Source organism: Apodemus sylvaticus, chromosome 6 (genome assembly GCF_947179515.1).
Source record: "Apodemus sylvaticus chromosome 6, mApoSyl1.1, whole genome shotgun sequence".
In the NCBI taxonomy this organism is placed as follows: Eukaryota; Metazoa; Chordata; class Mammalia; order Rodentia; family Muridae; genus Apodemus; species Apodemus sylvaticus.
In genome coordinates, this window is record NC_067477.1 from 116,508,282 (window position 1) to 116,521,973 (window position 13,692).

General features: G+C 43.4%; 1 protein-coding gene across 1 annotated transcript in view; it reads left to right on the top strand.

Moving 5' to 3' along the window:
* Positions 1-10,727, top strand: part of Srd5a2 (steroid 5 alpha-reductase 2) — a 38,023-nt gene extending 27,296 nt beyond the window's left edge. Inside the window, exons 3-5 of the mRNA XM_052184786.1 lie at positions 457-558; positions 4,437-4,587; positions 7,983-10,727. Of these exons, the coding sequence (XP_052040746.1) occupies positions 457-558; positions 4,437-4,587; positions 7,983-8,049 (320 nt within the window). The 3' untranslated portion in view covers positions 8,050-10,727. The remainder of the gene's footprint in view (positions 1-456; positions 559-4,436; positions 4,588-7,982) is intronic.
* The last annotated feature ends 2,965 nt before the right edge of the window (positions 10,728-13,692 follow it).

The following is a 13,692-nucleotide window of genomic DNA, read 5'->3' on the forward strand; positions in this document are numbered from 1 at the left end:
CTGAGAGCTGTCATTCTACCCTAGGGAATAGTACAATCTCTTCTCCCTGAAGGCTTTGGTTCCTATCGGAATACCATTCTTAGATCTAGCAATTAATACCACTTCCTTTATTTTAAGAAAAAATCCAGGTAGTAGTGGCACATGCCTTTAATCCCAGCACTTGGGAGGCAGGGGCAAGTGGATATCTATGATTCTGAGGTCAGGCTGGTCTACAGAATAAGATTCAGGACAGCTAGGGCTACATCTCTATGTAAAAAAAAACACAAAACCAAACCAAAATGAATCAACAAAACAAAACAAAACAAAACCCCAAAACCCCCAAACCCAAACCAATCAACCAAAAAAACCAACAACAAAACCAGACAAACAAACAAATAGACCCCCAACAACCTATCCTGTGTGATAAGTACCAAGTCAGGCAAATCTCTTGACCCATCTCCTTTTCTCTTTGCCAAGGTGTCTTCCTGTTTATTTTGGGAATGGGAATCAACGTCCACAGCGACTATATGCTGCGCCAGCTCAGGAAGCCGGGAGAAGTCATCTACAGGATCCCACAAGGTAACGCCTCTCCTGGCGCCAAGATTCCCCTTGTTCAGTGGAGCCTGTCCTGGTGATTAGCAAAGGGATGTGTCTGTGACAGCACAGCTATGCACTGGGTACCCTTCGGCTGCCTCCTTCTGCATACTGTGTCCCATCTATGTTACCCAAGAAAGCTCCAGGAGGGCTGAGGCTGTGGCTCGGGTGGTAGAGTGCTCGCCTAGTGTGCTTAAAGTCCTGGGTCCCATCTCCAGTAACACTTAACCACAGGCGTGGTGTACGTATCTATGACCTCAGCACTTAGGAGGGGAGGTAGGAAGATCAGGGGTTCAAGGTTATCCTTTAGCATACAGCGAGTTCAAGGCTGGCCTTGTTACACACACACACACACACACACACACACACACACACCACAGGAAGGAAAAAGAGAGAGAGAGACAGACAGACAGACAGAGAGAAAGAAAGAGAGAGAGGCAAAGAGAGACAGAGATAAAGAGAGAGACAAAGAGACAGACAGAGAGAGATTGAGAACTACAGGAAACTTTCCTCTCACCCAAGGAAGGAAGATCATAGTGCCCTCAAGGTGACAGAGGGCCCCAGGCTTGCATATAAACAGAGGGGAATAGGGTACAGCCTAGGATCTAACCCTGCCCATTTACACAGGGTGAGAACCTACCTGTGCTGGCCACAAAGCCAAGGACTTCGTTATTTGTAAGCATCACGGCCTTCGTACACAGACCTGGATGGGAAGCCCGCTGCACACCTGAGTTATAGGCTACAGCCTATCCTGAAATTTTGAATTAAAAAAAAGTTTTGCTAAAATCTAAAAGGCAAACAGGTCTAAACCTAGGCCTATATATGATTACAGTCATCAATATGGTGTATTTTACCTTCATGCCTATTGGAAGTTTTCCAGAGCAGCGTGGGATTGTCTTATGGTTAACTTTTTTCTAAGCAGAAGAATTTTGTGCTAACAATGACTGGTGTAATAACCACATAAACCACAGCATAGACACTTAATATAACTGTATAACTATCAGAGATTAAATACTGTATGTGATCATATGCTGTACTTTCTCCCTAAAAGTTATTTTTTAAATTATGAATTTTGTCTTGCATGTATGTAGGTGCTTGCGAGTACCCACACGAAGGCGAGTTTGAGGTCGGGTGTCTTCTTCAATTTCGCGGTTACCTTATTTTGTTGATGTAGTCTCTCACTGAACGTAGCCCTTGCTGATTCAGTCAGGCTGGTCACAGAGCTCCGGGGTCCTCCTGTCCCTGCGTCCCCAGCACTCTGAATATAGGCATGCACTGCTCTAATGTGGGTACTGGGGCTTGACCTCAAGTTCTTAGGCGTGGTAATGACTGGGCCTGGGCTTTCATATGATGGACTCTGTGTGGTGCTGATGCAGTGATGGCAGTGGTAATATTTGAGGTCTGTCACAGTCTAAGTGGCTCACCATTATGTGTGAAGTCTGCTGTTGACGGGCATTCTATGTGTAGCACATGCCTGGAGATCAAGATACAGAAAACTTCTGGTCCCAAGAAAGTAGGAGTGTGAGTCTGACCAATAAACATTTATTTGGCAAGGAATCAGACCAGGTGACCAACACACCAAGTGGACAGTGGTTCCCATCCTCCTGGATGTGAACAGAGACATAGCTTGCAGGAAAAACGTTCTGGATTATTTGATGTTGGTGTAGACTGACAACTGCTGATTAATAATGACAAAGCTTTTGTGATCCGTGGGCAATTATTTAAGTGAGTAATTATTATCAGCTCCTTGGTATCTGAAGAACTAAGTTAGACCATGATGTTCATGGATAATCAGACCCTTTGCAATAGACAGGGGTTCTTCAGAAAGTCAAAGGTGTGATAGGCAGAAAGGTAGGGAAACAGTGCTATCCTGAGATTTCACCTCACACTAGTCAGAATGGCTAAGGTTAAAAACTCAGGAGTCAGCAGGTGTTGGCGAGGATATGGAGAAAGAGGAACACTCCTCCACTGCTGGTGGGATTGCAAGATGGTACAACCACTTTGGAAATCAGTCTGGCTGTTCCTCAGAAAACTGGGCATGACATTTCTGGAGGACCCTGCTATACCACTCCTGGGCATATACCCAGAGGATTCCCCGCTAAGCAATAAGGACACATGCTCCACTATGTTCATAGCAGCCCTATTTATAATAGTCAGAAGCTGGAAAGAACCCAGATGTCCCTCAACGGAGGAATGGATACAAAAAAATGTGGTATATTTACACAATGGAGTACTATTCAGCCATTGAAACAATGAATTCATGAAAGTCTTAGACAAATGGATGGAGCTGGAGAATATCATAATAAGTGAGGCAACCTAGTCTCAAAAGATCAATCATGGTATGCACTCACTGATAAATGGATATTAGCCTAGAAATGTGGAATACCGAAGACATAATCCACATATCAAATGATGTCCAAGAGGAACGGAGGAGTGGCCCCTGGTTCTGGAAAGACTCGGTGCGGCAGTGTGGGGGAATTCCAGAACAGGGAAGTGGGAGGGGTGGATGGGGGAATAGGGGGAGGGAAGAGGGCTTATGGGACTTTCAGGAAGTAGGGAGCCAGAAAAGGGGAAATCATTTGAAATGTAATTAAAAAATATATCGAATAAAAAAAAAAAAAAAGAAACGCAATAGAAAGTATCTTGCTCCCTGTGTCTCACAGCTAGGACAACATACTGAACAGAGCGACGTCAGCTCACAGAGTCAGGGTGGCTTTGCCTATGAGGAAGCCTTGTAGTAGGGGAGCTCTTGTCATGGGTGGCAGGAATGTGGGGTGACTCGCTTAGATCTCCATAGCAGCTAGAAAGTGGAGACCGTCGGCAGGAACCAAGCTGTCTCTTTCTTCCTCTTGTCCATGCCTCATAGCCTTCCACCTGCCAGCGAGGACCCGTGGACAAAAGGCTCTTCCCTTCTGAAGTGGTCCCATCAGCTGGGTACAAAGTGTTCACACACGAATCTGTGGGCAGCACTCACATTCCAACCATAGCGACACTTCAAGATTTCAGTTTAATAATTAAGGAAAGATGAGCTGAGGCAGTTCTTAAAAAACAAAACAAAACTAAAAAAACAGATTGCCAAGGTCAGTTTCCAACTGAGTTATGAGACCAGGAGAGGATGACTTAAAAGCACATTGTAATGTAATTATAGAAGGAGAAAAGCTGTTTGGGTCACAACTTTCTTGGTTTAATATGGCTCATAAAGTTTGAGCGTGGGTATATTGAATGTCATTAGATATATCTTGCTTTTTTAGATAGTTCCGGGAGAGGAAACATCTTGTGGGATATCTCAGCAGCAGCAGCAGCAGAGATTTTCCAACCCAAATATTCTCTGCTTCCAACTTGAACAGTGAATAGTGCAGGGGGCCAGGGAGTGGACGATCTGAGGGTCAGACAAGAATCCCACCACTTCTCACACATGTTAAGTGTTTATTTCAGTGCCGTGCATTATCTCACTTCCTGGGGTGGGGCTGGTGTGCACCGCAGTGGTTGACCTTTGGACTTGCTGGGGAAAGGCTTAGGAAGGCAAGGAACTGTCTGAGGAGGTCCTTTAATGGAACACGACAAAAAGCAGGTCATTCTGCACTTCTTGCTCGTCCTGCTCAAAGCTGGTGGTCTCACAGTTAGCAAAAGAAACCTGTAGGAAACCAGCTACTCTCCAGGATTCCAGAATATTCTACGGGCAAGGGGTCCGTGGTCGCTTTGCTTTCCCGTACCTCTGAGATGCTTCCTCTGAACGCTGGCTGAGAAGGGAGACTCCCGGGTTACATCCCTTTGTCTTTGTGTGTTTTGGACTGAGACTCGGGGGTGCAGTATCACAGTAACACTGTTCTGAATGCCGTCTTTTTTGATTCTTCTGCACACAGGTGGTTTGTTTACGTATGTTTCTGGAGCCAATTTCCTGGGAGAGATTATTGAATGGATGGGCTACGCCTTGGCCACTTGGTCCATTCCGGCTTTTGCTTTTGCATTTTTCACACTTTGTTTCCTGGGGAAGCAAGCTTTTTACCACCACAGGTAAACCTTTCACAGAGGCCCGTCTCGGTTTTGTTTCCCTTCGCTCTGATAAAACGCTTCACAAAAACAATGTAAGGAAAAAAGGACCCATTTGGCTCCATCTTCTGGGCTTTGCATGCCAAGGTGGCAGGAACTCGAAGCAGCAAGTCATATTGCCTTCATGGGGAAAAGTAGAAAGCGAATGAATCAATGCACACACGATGTGCTTGGCTTGCCTCTCTTCATTTGAACAGTCCAGGGTCTTTCATCAGGGAAATGGTCTTACTTGGCTAGAAACTGCAGATAATGGGATAAGAGGTGAAAGAAAGGCCACGCTTCAGTTCAGTTCTCTTCCTTTGTATTTCTTGAAGTGTCTGTCCTCCAGGGATGACACCATTGCCAGCCATCACAAAGTAAGGAAAGCAGGTGAGCCCCGAGGGCTCCATCTGCTGGTGTATATTGGAACTGCAGGCATCTAAGGTCCCGTTCTGCTACTTAGCGCCTTTGGAGGGTTGGTCTAACAAATCATTAATCCATTAGCCAGGGGGTAGGACTATTGAAACCCTGTTCCTCCCAAGGTAGGAGGTGATAGGTCGTCACCTGCTTACCTTCAAGTAGCTTTTGTAGAAAGGTGAATGCCTAGAGAGCAAGAAGGAACACGTGGAGCAGCGAACGGGGCTGAGCGCATCTTAATCTTTCTCCTCAGCGTTTCTGCCTCACCTCGGTGTTTTTTGTCTGGCTAATGATTTTTCTAACAACAGTTTTCAGGATTAAATGAAGCATGAGCTCCTTCAGAGTAGAAACTGAGACCAATTTGGAAATAGGCAAAGCAGCAGTTTCTCTTGAGACCTAGTCCTGTCACCTCCTGTCTCGAAAGGGACATGGATTCGAGGTTCACAGCCTGTGAGAGACACGGCAACAGCCTTCCCACTTCAGGAGAACCTGCTGCCCATCAGAGGCAGCGAATGAATGGCAGAGGTCGGGGTGTTGCCTAATGTATAGAGGGTCTCTGAAAAGCATAGACAGAGAAGTTCTCGGTCAATAATTCCACCAGAAGTTTCCAGCTGGTGCAATATCAAATCAAATTGAGGCCATCTGGTTATATTCCTCCCGGAGGGAGAGCCAGGGGTGTCTCTTTTATTAGGACCAAGAGGCCTTTGTGAAGGCTCTCACCGAGGGAGGGCCTGGGGAGACCTAGCACACAGGGTCTTTGAAGCCAAAGCAGGGCAGACCAGGCTCTTCTGGCACACAGGATCGCTTTTGTCTTCCAATTCAAACCCAAAGCACTTTAGCAGAGTGCATTTTGTCTTTATTATGCCTCGAGGGCCATTAGTTTCAGCTAGTTAAGAGGACAACTTGGTCACCCAGGGTAAAGGCTTCCAGTAAGAGGCATTAACTTCCTCAGGCTGTCCTGGGAAAGGACCCCCAGCGGCATGACTTAGAACAAGGAAAAGCTATCTTTTCAGATTTTTGGAGACCAGAGGTTTGGCCTTAAGGTATAGGTAGGGCTGTGCTCTCTAGAATGACGTGAAGAAGACTTCCTTGCTTCTTTCTGTTCGGTTCTGGTGGAGAACCACTGTTCTGGGTTCACCATGGCTGGGGTAGACACCTCAATCCAATCTCTGTCACGTCTCTTGAGATCTACAGAATTAAGGGTCGACCCTGCATCAGTATGAGCTATTTTAATTAATTACATATGCAGTGACCAAAATAAGTGATCCAAAATAAGACTGCATCTTCAGGTGTTGAGAATTAGAACTGCAACCTATCTTTTAGGGCCAAACTGAGATCCACAGTAATAGTAGCATCCCCAAACTTCAGGAAGGGATTTTTTTTTTCTTTTAAAATGCTGCCGATTCTCTGAAGTTAACTCTGTCCATGCCTTTTGCAAATTTTATTTGTTGTAACTAGGTGTTCTATTAGACACAATACTGAGCCTCGTGGCATTTTCATACACGTACGATGTATTTTGTTAAATGAATCTTTTATTTCTCTGTTGTTTTCCTCTTGCTCTTACATGTTTTTTATCTTATTTTCAAAGGTGTACTTTTATTTACGTGTGTGTGTGTGTGTGTGTGTTTGTATGCACATGTGTGTGGGGACACTCAGAAGACGGCATCAGATACTGGAGCTGAGTTACAGGCAGGGATTTGTGAGCCACTGGACATGCTGGGAGCCAAACTCAGGTTCTCTAGAAGTGCAGCACGTGCTTTTGACGGCTGAGCCCCTCCTCTAGCCCTATTTACTTCCCTCCTTTCATGACTGAGTAAGCCTCATTCGAGTTGGTTACAGGGTCCTTGGTAAGGAATTATTTTCAAGAGCATGGTGTCCGTACTGGTCACCATACCACCAAAGGAAAAAAAAATCCCTCCCTCCCCCAGCAACTATTAGCTGCCTACAGGTCCTCAGGGAGGTGTTGGCCCTGTGAACTCTTTCCTTCTGGCTATGATTACATGCCTGAGGTCCTAGGGGGAAGGTCATGGCAGGATATTGACAGGCTCAGTCTTGTGCAGGTTTTATGTGGGTGATGTCAACCGCTGCAGACTTAGGAGTGCGACGGTGATGCCACATTCTATAGCTGTCTACTTCACTCCAGCTCTCACATCCCTCCTACCCCAGCCAGCTTCTGTGGTGCTCCCGAGCCTTGGAGAGAGTGATCCACTCATGGCTGGACGCTTAGCAGTTCCCGATTCTCAGTACTGTGACTCATTATGAGTCTTTGCAGTTATTGCTGCCCACTGCAAAAAGGAGCTTCTCTGAGCAGAGCTGACGGCAGTGCACTGACCTGTGGGTAGAAACAGAATCGTTAGACAGTGCTTTGATGGGCAGAGCTTCTCCAATTAGCAAAACAGTTGCAGTAACTTCCCCACTCAGGCCTATGACCTCCCCAGCTACGGGCTTTTGCGTCAGATTTTCGACCCCCAGATGTGGATCTCCTACAGAGCAGGCCTCAGGTCCAACCAGAGAGTAGTTGGATAAACTTCATTACTGGCTTGTCACTGTTACACTAGTTGGCCAAAGTTTTTGGGAGGCTTTGATTTCCTATAGTTTTCAGCAAAGTAAGCTCAAAGGAGTACTTCCTTTTTGCTTATTAAAAAATATGGTGAAATATGCATATCGTAAAATCTACCACTTTAACAGTTTTTAAATGCAAACTTGAGAGAAAGCAAGTACGTTTATAAGATCACAAACCGTCACCACTACCCTCCGAATACTACTCTGTGTTTATCTGCACAGAGATGATCAACATTTACAAGGAGCAGACTGTAGGAAAGTGGTGGATGATGGGCACGTGGTCCCTAGGAAGGGTCAGGTGCTAAATAACTGGGTTGACTTGCCTTGGTTGTGAAACTCAACTGTTGGCCACTACTCTGTTTCATTTATAATTATTCCTTTCTTTCTTGTCTTTTTTTTAGGTTCTACCTCAAGATGTTTAAGGATTACCCCAAATCTAGGAAAGCCCTTATTCCATTCATCTTTTAAAGAACCCCAATTTTAAGGAACCACATTTCTATGGAGAACCTGCTCAACTGCTGAAACTCTTAACTGTAAACTATAACTGAACAGTGTCTTGCTCGAGTGTGTGACGATGTATGTATTAATATGTCTCCTGCTGCTCCAGTTGCCTGAGACATGCAGAGTCATGCCTGCTCAGCCTATACTCCTGTCTGTCCAGAGAGCTTAACCTAATTTCTCTTTGGAGCATCACAGGGGCCATTTTACTCTTAGCTATCCCATCTAGAAGCTTCCCGATTCTCTGTTTTTTTCCCCAATGTATGATCTGAAGATGTGATGTTCTTATTCTGTGTTACTTTTGGGAAGTTCTGTGGTCAAAACCCTTTGGGCTGACAAAAAATGAAAAATGAAATTATAACATTTGTAGGGAAGTGGGCAGAACTGGAAATTATTATATAAAGCAACCTAACCCTGACTCAGAAAGATAAATATTGCACGTTTCCTTTCATATGCAGGTTCTAGGTTTTAATATTGTATATATTATATGTACATGTTCATATGTGTGTGTTGAGGGTCATATAGTTCATTGATTTAGAAAGGAGATCATGAGAAGGGAAAAGAGTTCTTGTGGGGAAGAAAAAAGAGGACAATAAAATTTGCATGGCATGAAAGCAGAGAGAGGCTACTGCAGGAGGAAGGGGAGCAGCAGGGGAAATGTAGGAGAGCAGGGGAAGTAAAGTATGCATGAAAACACCATGGTGAAACCAATTACTTCGTCTGTTTGTTTTAAAAATCTAACCAACCAACCAACCAGCCATCCATCTAGCCAACCCAGCCAACCAACCATCCATCCATCCATCCATCCATCCATCAATCCATCCAACTAGCCAATCAACTAATTAACCAACTAATCAACCACCTAGTCAGCCAACAAGCCAACAAGCTAACCAACCAATCAACCAACCAACCAACCAACCAACCAACCAACCAACCAACCAACCAAAGCCAATGAACCAGCCAGCCAAAAATGAATGTCTGGGCTGAGGGTGGTGTTTAAAGAAATAATCAAAAGCATACCTTTGTGTGCCCACAGAGTGGCAAAGATTTACATGTTTAAGTGCCATAGACCCAGAGTGTGCCTAAATGAAAGCCTGGCCCAGCTTCCTCTGCATTGGTTAATTAGGAAGATAAAAAAAAAGGAGAGCTTTAATAATGGAATTCCCTTTTTGGACCCAAGTCCAAATGTACACAGTGTCTTAGTCAGTGATCACCAGATATTCTGGGAGGTTTCACAATTAGAGCTACCATAGCTTCATCTACATCACTGCTGTGGATTTTCTTGATTGCCAGGTTTTACTGAACACAAAGAAAAAGATACAGTCATGAGTGGCTCCTGAGAGAAAAAAAGAATTGTGTTGCAACTGACAGTGTAAACTCCCATCAGGAGCACTTCTAAGTATGAGAAATTCATGTGTAAGACAGTAGACTGTTCAAATTGAAGAGATGTTTGCGACAATGCGAGGGTATCAGAATCTCTGAGCAAGTTTCTTCTGGAATTTCTTCCTGATGATCCTTGAGACATAGCTTAGAAGATGCATCCCAGTAACAGCTTCAACATCAGCCCTCAGGTCCCAATGGCAGATGTGAGATCTGCCCCATTCTCATCTTTCATTCAATTCAGACAGGATGTCACAGTTAGTTTTATTATATTTTATCTTGCATTTCAAGCTTCAAATTGTAAAAATTAGGAGGTTTCTACATAAACTGAAACCCTGGTGTTCTTTTAAAATGGTGACTCTCCATCTTCCTAACACTGTGCTCCTCAAGTTGTGGTGACTCCAAACCTAAAAATTACTTTTGTTGCTACTTCATAACTGTAATTTTGCTACTGTTGTGAATCATAAAGTAAACATCTGTGTTTTCCAATGGTCTTAGGTGACCCCTGAGAAAGTGTCACTTGACACCTAAAGAGGTATGACTCACAGGTTGGGAACCCAAGCTTTTAAAAGTTGGAAGGAGAGACATAAGAGACAGAAGATAATGGGAGCATGAATATAATCAAAGTACTACACCCAAATAAGATTTCCTGACATGATGAAGATATGCCTTGCTAATGCTGCGTCCCTTTAATCCAGTTCCTCATGTTGTGGTGATACCCAACCATAACATTATTTTGTTGCTACTTCATAGCTGTAATTTTGCTACTGTTATGAATTATAATGTAAATATCTGATATTCAGGAAATATGATACCTGACTACCAAAAGGGCCTCAAGCCACCGGCTGAGAACTGCTGATATATGCTGACCTCAGCATTCTGAGCCTGGTTCCTGTGTGAGACTTAGGACTGGGCAGCACGTGAGCATTTAAGTGTACAGCCTCTGGTGAAGGGGTGGTTCCCTAAAGAGGCTGAAATGTCGGTTCTGTAAGGGACGGACTGAGCGCTGTGAATCAGAACAGTTAAATATGTGTCTCCTCAGCCCCAGGTGGGTGGGCCCAAGGCTGTTTGGAAACATGCTTGAGAAACTGTGCTCTAGTTTTATCATTTGGTACAGAAACTGTTAGTTAATCCAGGGGTCATACGAGATCTGAAGTAGGATATTTAATGAAGATCCGGACTGTCGTGTTACAAGAAAGTGCTCCTTGTTCATCAAACGCCTCTCAAGTCATGACCACCACCAATGCTTGAATAAAAACAGACCCAGATCTTCTGTGGCATTTACAATGTATCTATTGAGTGGTGTTTTTTTTTTTTATTTTTCTTTTTTATAACCCTTTTTCCTCCCTCCATCTTAGTTTCTGGTCTTGCTGTTTTCTTTCTTGCTATCTCCCTTCATTTCCCAGTCTGAGATTAGGGGCTGTGAACAGGAAAGACTGGATGGCGGACAGCTTCTAAATTACAGTTCAGAATCCCAGCAGGTACCGGGAAGGTGTGGGATGACACGCCGAGGCCAGTTGTGTCCCGTGATACCTAGGAGGAAAACACAGTGTCAAGAAGCCTTTACTAAAGCAATTAGCTGGGACAAATTGTCTTATAAAGAAAAAAGTGATTTTGGCTCATAGTCCAGGAATGTTTGGTCCGATTGCTTTAGGTCTGCAGCAGGCAGCACATTGTGGTGGGAGCATATAGTAGAATATACGACGTGTTTATCTCCTGGCTGAGAGAGAGGAAGGAGGAAGAGAGGAGAGACAGCCAGAGGCACCAGAGTTCCACAGTCCCCCTCTGAGGGCATGCCTCCTCTCCTCCGTGACCCAAAGACATCCCACAAGGTCCCACCTCATAAAGTTCTCCCACCCCCCACTGGTGCCAAGCTGGGAACTAAACCTAGGGTGCAAGCCTTTGGGGGAACTCTCAGAATGCAGACTAGGCAAGCTTTCACATGAGTGGTAAATTCTCCTGAAAGAAAAGATTTTATATATAAAATTTAGTGGTTTTCTGTGACTGAAAACCACTTCCCTCATGTCCTTTATTTTAGAGCTGGAGATGAAGCTCAGTAGAGTGCTTGCCTAGTATGTGTGAGACCCTGGATTCCACATGCAGCACGAGGTAGTGCTTACCCCAGCACTTGGGAGGTCCCAGTAGAAAGATCAGAAGTGCAGTGTCACCTTCTGCTCCACAGGGAGGTCTTTAGAGGCCAGATTAAGAAACAAAAGACTTTGTATAAAATATTGTTTTAAAATTAGATTTTTAGGTTTTTAAAAAATTTTACTTGCATGAAAAAAGTCTAGGGCAATCCTTTAAATGTGAAAGATGCTCAACAAATGGCGGCCACCATTTGGCTTAGGCTGATAAAACTGCCATTCAGCAATTGCACGCTATTACCACAAGAGGGCACTATCCAGAATTTTATTCAGGTGACTTCTGATTTAGTCAATTTACAAATGCGTTTTTTTTTTAATCCCACAAAACCTTATTACTACTTCAAATTTGTTTAATTAGCCATAAACTTTCATTTCAAAAGTTTTAGACTTTATATTGTTGAGTGCGTGAGAGTGCACTGCATGCATTTGGAGGTCACAGGTCAACTTCTGAGAGTTCTTTCCTTCCATCATGGGTTCTGGGTAGCCAACACTGGTTATTACGATTGTGTGGCAAGTGCTTTTACCCACTAAGACAGCTTCCATACTGATCACAGACATTCTTAATTTAAATAAGTTATTTGCCTAGGTCTCAGTTATCTAAAGCCATTGTTTTAACATTGTCAGTCTTCTTGATGAAGGCTGATATATATATAAAATATAGTCATATCACATATCATTTATAACATATTATATAACAATATTATTTTATATTATGCAATGTTTATATGATTTATATAAACAGTACACATGTTATAATACATAATTATTATATATAATTTATTTATTTATTTTGCTTTTTAAAGATTTTTTTCTCTTTTTTTTCTTTTTTTTAAATTTTATTCAATATATTTTTTTATTTTTTTTATTTTTTTTATTCGATATAATTTATTTACATTTCAAATGATTTCCCCTTTTCTAGCCCCCCCACTCCCCGAAAGTCCCGCAAGCCCCCTTCTCTTCCCCTGTCCTCCCACCCACCCCTTCCCACTTCCCCGTTCTGGTTTTGCTGAATACTGTTTCACTGAGTCTTTCCAGAACCAGGGGCCACTCCTCCTTTCTTCTTGTACCTCATTTAATGTGTGGATTATGTTTTGGGTATTCCAGTTTTCTAGGTTAATATCCACTTATTAGTGAGTGCATACCATGATTCACCTTTTGAGTCTGGGTTACCTCACTTAGTATGATATTCTCTAGCTCCATCCATTTGCCTAAGAATTTCATGAATTCATTGTTTCTAATGGCTGAATAGTACTCCATTGTGTAGATATACCACATTTTTTGCATCTACTCTTCTGTTGAGGGATACCTGGGTTCTTTCCAGCATCTGGCAATTACAAATAGGGCTGCTATGAACATAGTAGAACATGTATCCTTATTACATGGTGGGGAGTCTTCTGGGTATATTCCCAGGAGTGGTATAGCAGGATCTTCTGGAAGTAAGGTGCCCAGTTTTCGGAGGAACCGCCAGACTGATTTCCAGAGTGGTTGTACCAATTTGCAACCCCACCAGCAGTGGAGGAGTGTTCCTCTTTCTCCACACCCTCTCCAACACTTGCTGTCTCTTGAATTTTTAATCTTAGCCATTCTGACTGGTGTAAGATGAAATCTTAGGGTTGTTTTGATTTGCATTTCCCTAATGGCTAATGAAGTTGAGCATTTTTTAAGATGCTTCTCCGCCATCCGAAGTTCTTCAGGTGAGAATTCTTTGTTTAACTCTGTACCCCATTTTTTAATAGGGTTGTTTGGTTTTCTGGAGTCTAACTTCTTGAGTTCTTTATATATATTGGATATTAGCCCTCTATCTGATGTAGGATTGGTGAAGATCTTTTCCCAATTTGTTGGTTGCCGATTTGTCCTCTTGATGGTGTCCTTTGCCTTACAGAAACTTTGTAATTTTATGAGGTCCCATTTGTCAATTCTTGCTCTTAGAGCATACGCTATTGGTGTTCTGTTCAGAAACTTTCTCCCTGTACCGATGTCCTCAAGGGTCTTCCCCAGTTTCTTTTCTATTAGCTTCAGAGTGTCTGGCTTTATGTGGAGGTCCTTGATCCATTTGGATTTGAGCTTAGTACAAGGAGACAAGGATGGA